The 14,459-nt window shown below is 41.7% G+C and overlaps 1 protein-coding gene across 6 annotated transcripts in view; it reads left to right on the top strand.

Annotated features, from left to right (window-relative positions):
• The window catches only part of LOC144685870 (myotilin-like), a 140,923-nt gene extending 127,191 nt beyond the window's left edge, over positions 1 to 13,732 (top strand). For all 6 annotated transcript variants that reach the window (XM_078550856.1, XM_078550857.1, XM_078550855.1 and 3 more), the window contains 4 exons: positions 424 to 631; positions 2,908 to 3,073; positions 11,190 to 11,323; positions 12,192 to 13,732. In XM_078550856.1, the coding sequence (XP_078406982.1) occupies positions 424 to 631; positions 2,908 to 3,073; positions 11,190 to 11,323; positions 12,192 to 12,349 (666 nt within the window). In that variant the 3' untranslated portion in view covers positions 12,350 to 13,732. The remainder of the gene's footprint in view (positions 1 to 423; positions 632 to 2,907; positions 3,074 to 11,189; positions 11,324 to 12,191) is intronic.
• The last annotated feature ends 727 nt before the right edge of the window (positions 13,733 to 14,459 follow it).

Genomic DNA, 14,459 nt, shown 5'->3' with positions numbered 1-14,459 from the left:
CATCAAAACCAGAGGATATTACTGATTAACATGCTATGTGTCAGTTCTCTCCACAGATGCTACCTGACCTGCTCAGTGTTTCCAGTATTATCTGTTTTAATTTAAAGTGTATCTGCTGTCTATTTTTTGCTGTCAATACAAAACAAAAATCACATATCACTTTCTGTAAGGTTATCCATCCGAGCTTCTTCTTTTATATTGTAGGCCAGAACTTGAAAAATCCACACTCAGAATTCCAAATGTTAGACATTCTACCATGGCTTGTAACAGTAACAAAAGCACTTTCACGCCAGCACAGCTCATCATTTACACTTGGTGCCCTGCTGATTATTGCATTATGGAACTAAAATCTTTGTAAAACACGTATTTCTGCGCTTGCATATTTCAGAGCCCTACTTAGCACATTTATTGTTGCATTGACAGGTCAGTGGACTGCCACCTCCGGAACTTGTGTGGTACTTAAAAGGCCAACCTGTTCAACAAGATATTGGTCATAAGATGCTAGTGTCAGCAAAAGGTGTACACTCACTTATCATTGATGCAGTCACAGAAAGTGATGCTGGGATGTATGAATGTGTAGCCGTCAATCGAGCTGGCCAGTGCAAGTTCACGGTACACCTTGAAGTAGAAGGTGAGAGTATCCTTATTTACTAAAATTATACAAATTCATTGTAAACAATTAGGCAGTCCTTATATTGAAGGGAGCATTGTCTTGTTTGACAATTTCCCAATTTCAGGGTCTTTATGAATGGACATTGTTCAGACAGTCTTTCCAATACAGAAAAACATGCCTATTTATAGCCTATATATGTGGATGGTGTTAATAAAAATCATTTAACATCCAGACCCTAAATTACACTTCAGAAATTTTAAGGCAGCAGTTCGAAATTCCTCAGGCTAGATTTAATGCGGCCTGCTGTGGCGGGAAATATAGCAGCCAGGCCCACGTAATCATTGGAAAAGCCCTACATCAGTCTCCTGCTGGGGCAAAATCTTCTCCGATTAAGTCAGAAAATGGAAGGGTTGATGCCGGTGACGGCGGTGAAATGTCACTTATATCTGTGACACTCTACCTCTGAGGCCACCGTGATGGTGCCTCATGGATGAAATGGGAACCACATGGCTTTCACGCACCCTCAGAAGGCTCCCATCAAACCCTATTGGATTTGCCAATGGCCTCCTAGCGGGTTCCCTTGTGGTCAGATATTTTGTGCCAGAACAAAGGATCCGACTTCAGGAAGGGAGTGGACTGCTGAAAGTCACCCCTGCTCTTGCCTCCAACCTCCCAGCTCCCCTCTCCTGTGACCCCCACCTTGTGATCCCCATCCCGACTTCACTCATTTTTGGTCTGGGGTCGGACAATGATCCTGAACTTCTGGTGGGTGCTTTGCCACCAGCTGTAGGTATCTCCTGCTGGCGCTGATGGCAAAGAGTAGCTGCTGACCTCTGATTGGTTGACAGCTCTCAGCGGGTGGAACTTCTGCTGCCGGGAACCTTAGTTGCAAGGAAGGCCTGACGGTGGCCACTTAAGTGCCCAAAGGGCACTTGGTTCTGTCAGGCCTCCCCCAGGTAACTGACGGGGGTTCCCCACCAGTTTCCTGACCAGTGGGCAAGACACCCGTCAGCCTGGCAGAATCCTGGCATTCATTCCATTATTTTAGCAAAATGAATTAATGCCTTCATTGAAACAAAGAAGAGAGAAATTGCATACAATTTGTATGCTGGTATCCCATGGTGAAATTTCAAGGCCTATATATTCAAAGATCCCAAATCACACAGCATTGAGTATGTGAGGTTACTTATACAATCTTGTAGAAATTCATGCCAGTTTCTTTCTTGCACCCAGATTACTGTGTTCAGTTCAGGAAGGATATACTAATCTTAGAAGGGATATATAGCAGAGATTCGCTAGAATGAGTTCTGGACTAGAAAGTAAAATTTTGATGATTGACTGGATACACTTGACTTGAATTCCCTTGCGTATAGAAGATTAAAGGGTGATGTAATTGAGGTGCACAAGATAATTGAAGGATTTGATAGGGTAGAGAGTGAGAAACTATTTCCTCTTAGTTCAAAACAAAGGGGGTATAAGCTTAGAATTCGAGCCATTCAGGAAGCACTTCTCACAAAGGGTCAGTGGAAATATGGAACCCTCTTCCCCAAACAGCTATTGAAGTTAGACCAACTGCCAGTTTCAAAATTGAGATCGATAGACTGGTTAGGCAGATGGAGTTAAGATACAAATTAGCCATGATCTTACTGAATAGCAGAACAGGCTCAAGCAGCTGAATGGCCGACTCCTGTTTCTAATCTCTCTGTTGTTCAACCCAGACCTAAAAATCCTTGCGAAGCCTTGTACATCTGAGCTATGGCAAAATAGGGAAATCATATGCTAGCAATGGCTAAATTCTTTATGGGATCTAACAGGTAATTAATTCTATTTTCCTAAATATTTTTGAGAGTAATTAGAATCTACCATACAGGCCGAATAGCTGACGAGATCTTGTTGACCGCCTAAGTCAAAATACACTCAAAAGTTATCCTCCACAGATGTCACTGGATAGTAAAATCAGATGAAGTATAAAATGAGATTACAACTCAAACCCATCAGTTTCCCAGCCATTGCGTTAGGTCAAAATTACCCCCTCTAATTTAGTTCTGCCGGTGAATGAGTGCTCAGTGTCATGATTCATTCAGCAAATCTAGCTTAGGCCTCAGGAGGAAAGATAAATATTAGATCCCTGTTAGATACATCATTTATTCAATGTGGAAACTGTCCTAAGCAATGAAGTTAGAAATGTGCTGTGACATCAGGTGCATTCATTTGCAAATTGCTGCTGGAGGTAAAATGTCATAAAGATCAAACCAGTGGCTAAGTAACTCATGTTGCAATTTTTCTTCTTTAAGCACGAGGGTCTGTACTGGTACCAGAATTTATTTACAAGCTCCAAAATTCCAGAGCTGTCGAAGGGGGAAAAGTTAAGTTGGAATGCCAGGTGACTGGAGAGCCACAGCCAATAATCTTCTGGAGAAAAGATCATGAAATGATAAAGCGCAACACAGACAGAATCAGGTAATTACAAGTTACTGTAATTCCAGTGGGAGACTGGCAAAAACCCACTCAGAAATGGCAGAGACTCAGGGCCGGATTTTCCCCTTTATGGCAGAAATCGCGAGTCAGGCCAGTTCCCAACATCGCAATCCTGCCTTCAGTCTGGCAGTGCCCACCTACGGAATTTCACGGTGGGATGGCAGGGACAGGCTGGAGTCACGGCCGCTACCTCCCGAAGAAGGCCTGAGATAAAAATGGAGGTGGGCAGTTGACGAAGCAGGCAAGTTAAAAGGTCCGGCTCCATTTGTAGGAATTGGCCCAGTTCGGTAGATGAATGTGTGGCCCCCTAACCCTCACCCCTCACCCCTCTCACCCTCACCCACCTGTCATACCCACTCAATACTCCTCCATGGCCCCTATATGTATCTCCTCACCCCATACACCCATCCCATACATCCCCTCATCCATCCATCCCGTTATTCCCCCTCACCCCTTGACCTCTTTCCCCATGCCCCATCCATACACCCATTTATCCATTTTGTGCAGAACTCATGAGCCCTATAAGAACATTGGGAAATCTTCGAGATGCAGCCATTCAAAAAGGACATAAAAAAATTATCCTATTAAGAACTCATAAAACCATCAAAATAAATGGTCACTCATAAATCACTTAAAAAACTTTATCCTCTTAGGAACTCATTAAGCTATCAATGTAAAAAAACTCTCAGTCCCCTTGACAGCCACATCAACAACTCCTGCTGAGCTGAATCCATTCGTGGCTTTGGAGCTTAGTCAAGCATTCATAATGAGATTCCATTGTACAATTGCATCAACAAAACCTCCAGTTCTGAATATATTAAAGCCTTTTATGTAATTCAAACAACTCAGCCATCTATTTAAGCTTTGAAGCAGGGAAACAGGTGTCTGAGCTGTCAATTAATAAAAAGGTTAAAGCACAGGGGACAATTGACACAGTCAAACCTGAATATCAATATTATTTAATGCAGAAGAGCACTTAATACAGCATTTTATTATGATGTGTGAATGTGGCAACACCTTTTGAACTCACTTATCAAAAAGTTCCTGACTCCAGAAAAGAGTTCCCTCATGGTTCACAACACCTCTGAGCTGATGTGAACCAAGTTGCTTTCAGAAACCGGCCAGACTCCATCATAATTGCAGAGGGTCTGAAATGCCCAACCCCATAATGGAGGCAATGATGTTGGGACTGCTGGCTGCAGGCTCACAACCCATTCCCCTTATCCGACCCCGTTGAAAATTGTCAGCAATGGGAATCCCAGAATCGGACCTCACTGAGCATCTTTACAGCCCGCTCAATGCAGGTTGACCTGCGTCAGGGTCAGAACATCTGGCCCTTAGTTATGCCAGGACATCACTTCCCTTCCAGAATGGTCAGAACTTAATAGGCCTTTGTCACACAGCAATTGTTGTCAAGGAAGTGCAGTTGGAACAGGAACTCTTTAAAGCAGGAGTGATGTGAGAGTAACTGCCCTTGACAACAAGGCAGCATTTGACAGTGTGTGGCATCAAGGAGCCCTAACAAAGCTGGAGTCAATGGGAATCAGGGGGAAAACTCTCCACTGGTTGAGTCATAACCAGCACAAAGAAAGATGGTTGTGATTGTTGGAAGTCAGTCATCTCAGCTCCAAGACATCATGCGGGAGTTCCTCAGGGTAGTGTCCCTGGCCCAATCATCTTCAGCTGTTTCATCAATAACCTTTCTTCCATCATAAGGTCAGAAGTAGTGATGTTCACTGATGATTGCACAATATTCAGCACCATTCACGACTCCTCAGATACTGAAGCAATCCATGCCCAAATGCAGCAAGACCTGGACAATATCCAGGTTTGGGCTTATAAGTGGCAAGTAACATTCACACCACACAAGTGCCAGGCAATGACCATCTCCAACAAGAGAGAATCTAACCATTGCCCCTTGATCCTCAATGGCATTCCCAATGCTGAATCCTCCACTATCAACCTCCTGGGGGTTACCATTGACCAGACATTGAACTGGACTGGCTACAAGAGCAGTTCAGAGGCTAGGAATCCTGTGGCTAGTAACTCACCTCCTGACTCCCCAAAGCCTGTCCACCATCTACAAGACACAAGTCAGGAGTGTGATGGAATACTCCCCACTTGCCTGGATGAGTGCAGTTCTAACAACACTCAAGAAGCTTGACACCATCCAGGACAAAGCAGCCCACTTGATTGGCACCCCATCCACATTCGCTCCCTACACCTCCAACGCTTAGTGGCAGCAATGTGTACCATCTACAAGATGCACAGTAGCAACTCACCAAGGCTTCTTAGACAGCATCTTTCATACCCAGCACCGCTAGCATCTAGAAGGACAAGGGCAGAATTTGCATGGGAACACCACCACCCGGAAGTTCCCCTCCAAGCCACTCACCATCCTGAGTTGGAAATATATCGCTGTTCCTTCACTGTTGCTGGGTCAAAATCCTGGAACTCCTTCCCTAACAGCACTGTGGGTGTACCTACACCACATGGACTGCAGCGGTTGAAGAAGGCAGCTCACCACCAACTTCTGAAGGGTAATTAGGGATGGGCAATAAATGCTGGCCTAGCCAGTGACGCCCACATCCCATGAACGAATATATTTTCAAAATGTCCCCACTTTCCTGGGACTCAACAAAATTGATTTAAAGAAAATAACAATAATGTAGAAAATAATGGCACTAAACATAAGAACATAAGAATTAGCAACAGGAGTAGGCCATTTGGCCCTTCGAGTCTGTGTCACCACTTAATAAGATCACGGCTGATCTGATTATGGTCCTAACTCCACTTTCCTTCCTGCACCACCCCACGCTCCCCATAACCCTTGACTTCCTTGTAGATCAAAAATCTATCTAACTCAGCCTTGAATATATTCAATGATCCAGCCTCCACTACACTCAGGGGTAGAGAATTCCAAATATTAACCATCCTCTGAGAGAAGAAATTCTTCCTCATCTCTGTCTTAAATGAGAGACCCCCTTCTTTTGATACTGTGCTCCCAAGTTCTGGATTCCCCCACGAGGGGAAACATCCTCCCAGTATCTACCCTGTCAATCCCCCATATCTCCATAAGGTCACCTCTCATTCTTCTAAACCCCAATGAGTATAGGCCCAACCTGCGCAACCTTTCCTCATATGACAACCCCTTTACACCAGGAATCAACCTAGTGAACCTTCTCTGAATTGCCTCCAATGCAAAGACATTCCCCCCTAAATAAGGCGACCAAAACTGTATGCAATACTCTAGGTGCCGTCTCACCAATGACCTGTACAATTGTAGCAAGATTTCCTTACTTGTATGCTCCATTTCCTCTGCAATGAAGGCAAACATTCCGTTTTAATTACTTGCTGTACCTGCATGCTAACTTGTTGTGATTCATAAATGAGTACACCCAGATCCCTCTGTACCACAGCTTTCTGCTATCTCAGTCTATTTAAATAATATTCTGCTTTTCTATTCTTCCTGCCAAAGTAAAGGACCTCATATTTTCTCACAATATATCCCATGTGCCAATTTTTTTTACCCACTCACTTAACCTATCTATGTCTCTTTGTGCCTTCCTCACAACTTGCTTCCCTACCTATCTTTGTATCATCAGATAATTTGGCTACAATACACTCTGTCTCTTCACCCAAATCATTAATATAGTGTCACAGACACAGAGAAGTGGTGGGATAACTTTCCCCCTTTTCTGACCTCTCAGCTGACCGCAACAAGATGCATTTTTGAGTTTGGTGACATTAAAGAACAGACACAAACAGGCTTTCTTATAAGTTTAAAATCAAAAGAAAGGATAAACATGTATTTTTACAACACCCAAAATGTACAATAAACACCCATTCCTCAAACACACAGGCACATGTACACAAGAAAAGATGATTTCTGGAGATAAAACATACACTTAGATTACTAACAGAGTAACAAGAAACACGATGTTTGTTTTTAACCAGCTCTTTAAGATGGAGGTTGAAAAGCATTGTAAGCCTGAAGGATTTTCTCTTGGTTCCTTGGAAACCAATGGAAATTGGATGCTTCTGACTTCTCCAGGTGGAAATGTGGCTGAGCTTCTATATTAAGAGACATAAACTTGCAGGTGAAACAAATTAGCCCCTTCACTGCCTAAGTTGACTGTCTTTTAGAGGCAGAAATATTTTCTTCTTTCTGGGTGTGACCCATCTGTGCTGCTGGTCTCAGACTGCCTTGCTGGATTCCCTTGTGGAGTAATAAGATGTCAACGCTCCTCTCCAGCTAGTTTCAGTCATATGATGGAAGTTTCTATGCATAACATTATACACTTAAGGGTTGGAGCTGAGACGATTGATACATAATGAGGGGATAATTGATATCCCATCAACGTACCAGTTATGATTAGCTCATTGAAAGACTTTATTTGACATTCCATCTTCATGGGGCCGACAGATCTGGTATTCATTGTCTTTCAAATTTCTTCCATTGAAATAGTGAGGGGCAGTCAATCTGCATCTGGAAAACTCATCTGCATTTTTAAGTAACTACCCAGACATATTAGGCTGGATTTTTGCAGCCAGGAGACTCTGAAGACCTTTAAAATGGCAGGCGGGATCTGATTCTGCGATTCCCAGCCTCATTCCCAGTGCCCCCAATTTTCATCAGCATGGGATAAGGGTGTGGGCTGCAAGCCTGTACCCTGCACTTCCAACCTAGCCAATTTTCCTGGAGCTGGACCATCTTTTCAAGGACTGCTGGTTCAGGGCCCCATAGTCTGGATGAGGGATCCTTTTGAAAGGTTAGTTCAAAACTTCTTACCCATGCCCCCTTGCCAACATATGCCCTGATACCCACTCCCAATGGACCCTCATACACTCCATGCCAACTTATGCCAGTCCATTCACACCAATGGCCCCCCCATACCAACCTATGGCACTTGCATGCCTAATCACCCAGTAAACACTCCAGAACCAATGAACCCTATAATAACAATGGCATGTGTGGAAAAGCTTTAAAGAAGTCATTCATTCATAACTTTCTTTTAAACAAACTGCTTTTCCTACAGCTTTATAAAAGTGTCGCTCATCCAGGCCTTTCAAGTATCAATAGCAGAAATGCAAGCACTTGACACTTCGTTATCTTGTGTAAATTAATATTGTGCAATTGACAAAATAGATCTAATTGAAAGAGCTGCCAATCAAGAAATGTTTTCTCTTGTGTGCAACTGTTTCAACAGACTAACGGGTGTCTGGGCTCTCAGTCAAGTCTTGGCATCGCACAAGGTTTATTTACATAATATAAAGAGGTGTCAAGTGCTTGTAATTCCTGCTTTTGGTACTTTAAAGGCCTGGATCATATACACTTTTACAGACCTGTAGTAAAAGCAGCTTCTTTAAGAAAAGTCTTTCCACACATGCCATTGTTACTATAGGGCTCATTGCTTTTGTACAGTGTATACAGCCTGAATGGGCATATAAATGCCATAGGTTGCCATGGAGGGTATGAGGGGCCATTGGGGGTGAGTGGATAGGCATAGATTGGCACGGAGAGTATGAGGGGGTGGGTAGCAGGCCATGTGTTGGCATGGATAGGACATGGGGAGTGTGTGGGAAGGTGAGGGGGAGTGAGGGCTACAGGGCCAAATATTAAATAAAACAATGGGGACAAAGTCCCTGAGCACCGAGGCAGGCCTTGGCATTCGGCAGCTCCTGTGGTTGCCTCTCAACTGTTTCTGGGGGTGGATGGGGTGGGGGTGACTCCAGTTAGCACCCATCCTCTGGAATAAAAATCCCGCCTTTGCACGCACTTTCTCCCAACGTGGGTGCGCTGAGACAGGAAATTTCCCAACTCCCGCTGCCTGCCTCTAGGATGAAAATCCCATTGTCTCTGTCTGTCCAGAAACCACAAACAGAAATCACCTGACTTTCTGGAATCCATTTTGAGAGGGCACAGTGTCCATTATTCCATGTTGCTTTATTTTTTTAAAAAGTACAATGTACAATGTACAATTATTTTAATGGGCATGATATGATTGTTAGAGCAGATTGCAAATAATTAAGGCCCCAGCACTGATCCCTGTGACATTCCACTAGTTACACTTTCCCAACCTGAAAATGACCCACTAAAATAAAAGCAAAATACTGCGGTTGTTGGAAATCTGAAACCAAAGCAGAAAATGTTGGAAAAACTCAGCAGATCTAATAGCATCTGTGGAGAGAAAGACAGAGTTAACGTTTCAAGTCCGTATGACTAAGAGTGAAAATGACCCATTTGTCCCAACTCTCTGTTTCCTGTTAGTTAGTCAATCTTTTATCCACACTAATACATTAGCCCCAACCCCATGAGCTCTTACCTTCTGTGGTAATCTTTTATGTAGCACCTTACTGAATGCCTTTTGGAAATCCAAATACACTGCATCTACTGGTTCCCCTTTATCCATTCTAATTGTTACATCTTCAAATAATTCCAATAACTTTGTCAAACTCCACGCTTTCCCTTTCATAAACCAATATTGACTCTACTTTTGATTGTGCTTTGATTAAAAAGTGACAAATCCCCAGGACCAGAGGTTTCCATCCCACAGTATTAAAGGAAGTAGGTGAAAACATTGCAAATGGTCTAACTATAATCTTCTAACGTTCTCAGGTATATGGAGCTAGGTCACAGATCAACCACGATCCTATTGCACGGTGGAACAGTTTCAAGTGGCTAAATGGTCTACTCCTGTTCCTATGTTCCTAGGTCATGCAGAACTACTGGCCTAGTGGGCCCTGTGGAAATTGCGACCTCAAGCTTAACAGAAACAGTCTTTCATCACATGTGCATTTCTTTCTACCAGGTAGCATCTTAGCAAATCTATGCTATACCCACTCTATCAATTCAACATCCTTCCCAAAGTGCAGAGCTCAACTGCACACTGCACTCCAAATCTAGTCTTACCAAGGTTTTATACTGATTCATCATGACATGTTGACTTTTATATTCTATACTTCCTGCCATAAAAACCCAACATTACATATTTTTTTATTATGGAGGTGCTGCTTTTAATATCTTATGAACATGAGCCTGAACCTCTTCATCCACTTCACTCAACTTTTTCTATTCACAGTATAATTATTGGTTCTTTTCTTTATGCTCCCATTTACAAGCATTGAATTCCATCTGTCACTCTTTGCATTTCCTACTCCTTTTCTACTGGTTTTTAATCCAATTTACTATTTTGTCTCTAATTCTATACCTCTAAATCATAATTTAATTAAAAGTTTTGCTGTTTTTTTTCAGTTTCTGTCAATCTACTAAAATTATGGCAAACGTTTGGGAGAACCACTGCAGAAATCCTACACCAAGTTCTTTGACAGTAGGTCTGCAACTGCATAGAGGCCACAAGGGTAGTTGGTGTGGAAGTTTAGTGTGTAGAAGTTTAATCCAATACAGTTGGAAGCTCTTGTCTTAGATTGAAGTTAAAACATATCATTAAGCAGACAGATGACACTAAAAGGGTAAAGCCTCCCCATGCTTGGAGTTCCCATTCCAGCCAAACAAGGCTGGAGCGAGTGTGTCTGTGGGGGATAGTAAATGCAATGAAGCGAGGCATACTGGTTTCCATATGGGTGTATGTGAGCCCAATTGGTGGGGTTCAAGTCAAAGAAGCAGGCGAGACCATGGAGAAATGTGACTTGTCTTAATTAATTTTTCAAGATTGGCGCCTTTGCTCAAAACAAATCTAGAATTGTGAGGACGGACTCCAGCCTGGTGGGCAGCCATTGTGGACAGGCAGGCGCGAAAGATGAAACACAGTCGTGCTTGCTTCTGTTACTAATAAGGTGACCTCTCACTAACTCCATAAACTCTGGAGTCAGCAGCAGAGGGCATCAACTGTTGCAATGTAGGATTGTAAATGTCAGGATTGTGCTGAAAGGAAATTTGGCCTCTTGATGCCTAAATTGGAAATGTTTTGCATTTTCCTGTAACATTCCTCACTTTAAAAAGCCTAATAAAAACAAACAGAAAAAATAGGTTTTTGAAGTTTTACTATGGAATTTTAATACCTGAGAATTCAATTAAAATTATTGCGCATGCTTTTATTAACAATTTATATCAAGGTTTTAATTTTTGTGTTGGCAGCCTATACCATAGCAACGATGGTAAAGTTAGCCTTGAAATTTTCCCAGTCGATAAACGTGATGCTGGTTGGTATACTGTGTCTGCCCAAAATGAAGCTGGGTCAACAATCTGCACAGCAAGACTGGATATCGCTGGTGAGCTGCCTTCAAAAACACCATGCAAATTACTAAGAATTTAGGCAAATCTGCACAAAATCTTTCTGGCTTTGCTCACATGTAGTTTTCTGCAAATTGCGTTCAAATGATAATTTGTCAAATGTCAAAGAATTGGCCTGGTGCGATTCGTGCTTAGAGCTAACCAACTGATAAAGGAGGCATCCAACAGACATAAGGCCCTTGATTTGTAAGAATGCATACGAGCAAGTCCATGAGCTTCTGACACTCGTTATTAGTGGTGAGCATTGAGGGGGTAGAGGAGAGGCAGCAAAGATGATGGTGGTTATATTTGCTCTCCAATATGTTCTTAAAAGTAGTGACAGTTCTGGAAGAGGAGAGTGAGGCCCATTTTTGCTGGAGACAATCCAACCAAATCTGTTGATGTATGGCTAAACCAGTTATGTTCAAGTCTGCATCACTTGGAGCTGATGGAGCAAAGATGGGGATCATACATGGAGATTGTCGGGGATGGGAAAGATGATATCAAAGATGGAGATGAAAGAGTGGTAGAACAATCATCAGCTGCAGAAGTATTGTTCTGAACAGAAAGCTACAAAGTATAGTCAGTTGGGATTTTGAAAGCGCGTTTGTAAATGACTCAAGAAAGAGTTTTTCCAAAGACAGACATAGAAGGAATAGAGTTATAAGAGGGTAGAAGGATGTGGATGCTGAAGGACACGAGGCAGTGGTTAGAGTTGGCCTCTTCACTGATCGAGACCATGGGAGTAGAGAGGTCATGGGAGCTGGCAACAAAACTATTGCTTATTTATAGCATCAAGTAATGATTTTAAAAAAAATAACTTTAGGTCAAATTCTAACAATCATCTTTTCTATTTGCTCCCAACAGCTTGGCCAGTGAAACAAGTTTCAAACACCAAGACACTGAAGGTGCGGCCAACATTTACCCGATATTCAGTGCTTAATGGTCAAGGGTTTCTGATGGACCCGGACTCCCAGTATACAACATCATCATACCCTGGGCTAGTAGAAAGTGATGAACTGTGATCTCATTGTACTTCAACTCAATTGACAATGTTAACTTTTCAGCTTATGGAATGTAGTATGTTTTACCTGCACCTTACTGTACACAAAATACTTAGTTTTGTGTATAAATTTACATTTAGTTGTAAAAATGCAAAAATGTTATAGTACACATACTAAGTGTTGCACATTAAGGTTTATTAGTTCATGTACATACACTTATGATATGCATCTTAGCACAAAAACAATAAATTTACTACATGGGTACACAATCAGCTTAGATGGATGAGAAAATAATTATATGAAAGTAAATAAGCAGAATAATACATGTTAAACTGATTTTTATAGTGTTCTGCCTTGTAAGCGTGGCTGTGGTAATGGATTTGAGTAAAAATTAAAACTCTATTGTTTCTAAGTTCTTTTAAAAGTAGCATGCACATAGAGTTCTAAGTCCAAAACACCTTGCATTTAAACTATTGTGGCATACTAGACTTATACATGTGAGTTTGCAGCAATTAACTTTTGCAGGTTGGGTAGGTGTTTAGCTTTGTGAAATACTGTAAGCTGAAAGTGTGGAGCAGTAAACTGCCACTAATGGATGAAGCCACATTGTTGGAACATTATAAAGTTCACTATGATCAGTGCTGTAGGATACAAAAAGCTAATCTTATCTTAAATGATGACACTTCTTTACAGTCTTTGACATCAAAACTAGGGTAAGAGCTCCACTTACCTGAGTCAAAGCATTTTTCTATCAATTCAGGCACTCAGATCGGGAAAGGAGCAGGTACAAATTCTCAGTACAGCCCTACATTCATAGAAATGTGTCTTTTTGCAAAATTGATACATTGCATGTTATTAAAGGGACACAGTCGTGTGGAAGTAACTTTAGTATAAGATGTCAAGTTATATATTAATTTGCTGGTCTTCCATCCCAGCATAGAACCTGTGTGTTCATAGACAATGCTAATTTTATTGATAAGCATCATCCAATTTGCCCTTGAAAGTAGCATTTCTTTCAGCTTAAAGGGAAATGATCCATTCAACACCATTACCCTTTAGATAATATAAAACTTTAATTAGTGAAGTTTAAAACAAACTGGTGAAATTACAAAAGTAGCATACAATTCTATAACAAAAGCCTTTTTTTGGTGCTTTTCTTGAGGAAGTTACAAACCATCCATGGTCTACAGTAGTAGTAACAGTAATTGCTCTTAACCCATTTGCCACTCTTATTCCTGGCTTTCCACACATTGTAAGTCAGCATCACAATCACAGCTTTGCAGAACAATGGCCGACAAAAACAAATTTCTTCACAACTTTATGTAAATTAAAGAGATGGAATGTTTCTTTTTTTGCAATTTTTAAACTTCATTGATCAATAAAATTATCCAATATTCAAATTTACTTCTGAAACTGCTTCAAATTAATTAAAGCAACCACATGTAAGAGGACACCATACAAACTGCACAGTAGCGCAATGGAGAAATTCCATTTCAAAATAATAGGAGGTGATTGTCATCTGTTTTCCAGCATGATATTTAACTGCTCTTGGTGAAACACTGAGAAGAATTAGAGACTATTGGCTTGTAAAACAGTCATTTTTTGCTACTTGAGCCATTTACGACCGTTGGTTATGTTTACACCACTTTCTCAACTGTTAAGGGGTACCTGGCAATGTGTTTTTGCCTAGAGTTCCTTCTGGAAATTCTACTGTGGCTAGAAGAGGAGGAGAATCTGCTGAAAGAAATATACCGAGCTGTAGCTGCAGGCAGAGTTTGTGGGCCTAGGATGACATATCTGCACTTGTCAGAGTAGTGCCTAAGGAGAACAAAAACAGAATTACCTGGAAAAACTCAGCAGGACCGGCAGCATTGGCGGAGAAGAAAAGAGTCGACGCCTCGAGTCCTCATGACCCTTCCTAAGGAGGCTGCCCTTCTGCAGTGAAGTTGTGACAAAGTTGTGTTGCTTCCTGCAACAAGGCCTGTAGCTGCCTGTCAGAACTAGCAAAGCATCCCCTGTTGCAATGAAAGTCATTTCTTTGCCTTGACCTGCAACAAAGGATATCAGAAACAGTAGTCAATCTGCAATACATTCTGACTTTAAGCAGATTACTGATGAAATAGTTTGCTTC

The sequence above is a fragment of the Cetorhinus maximus genome, chromosome 10 (assembly GCF_964194155.1).
Source record: "Cetorhinus maximus chromosome 10, sCetMax3.hap1.1, whole genome shotgun sequence".
Classification (NCBI taxonomy): Eukaryota; Metazoa; Chordata; class Chondrichthyes; order Lamniformes; family Cetorhinidae; genus Cetorhinus; species Cetorhinus maximus.
This window is presented reverse-complemented; position numbering and strand designations above follow the sequence as displayed.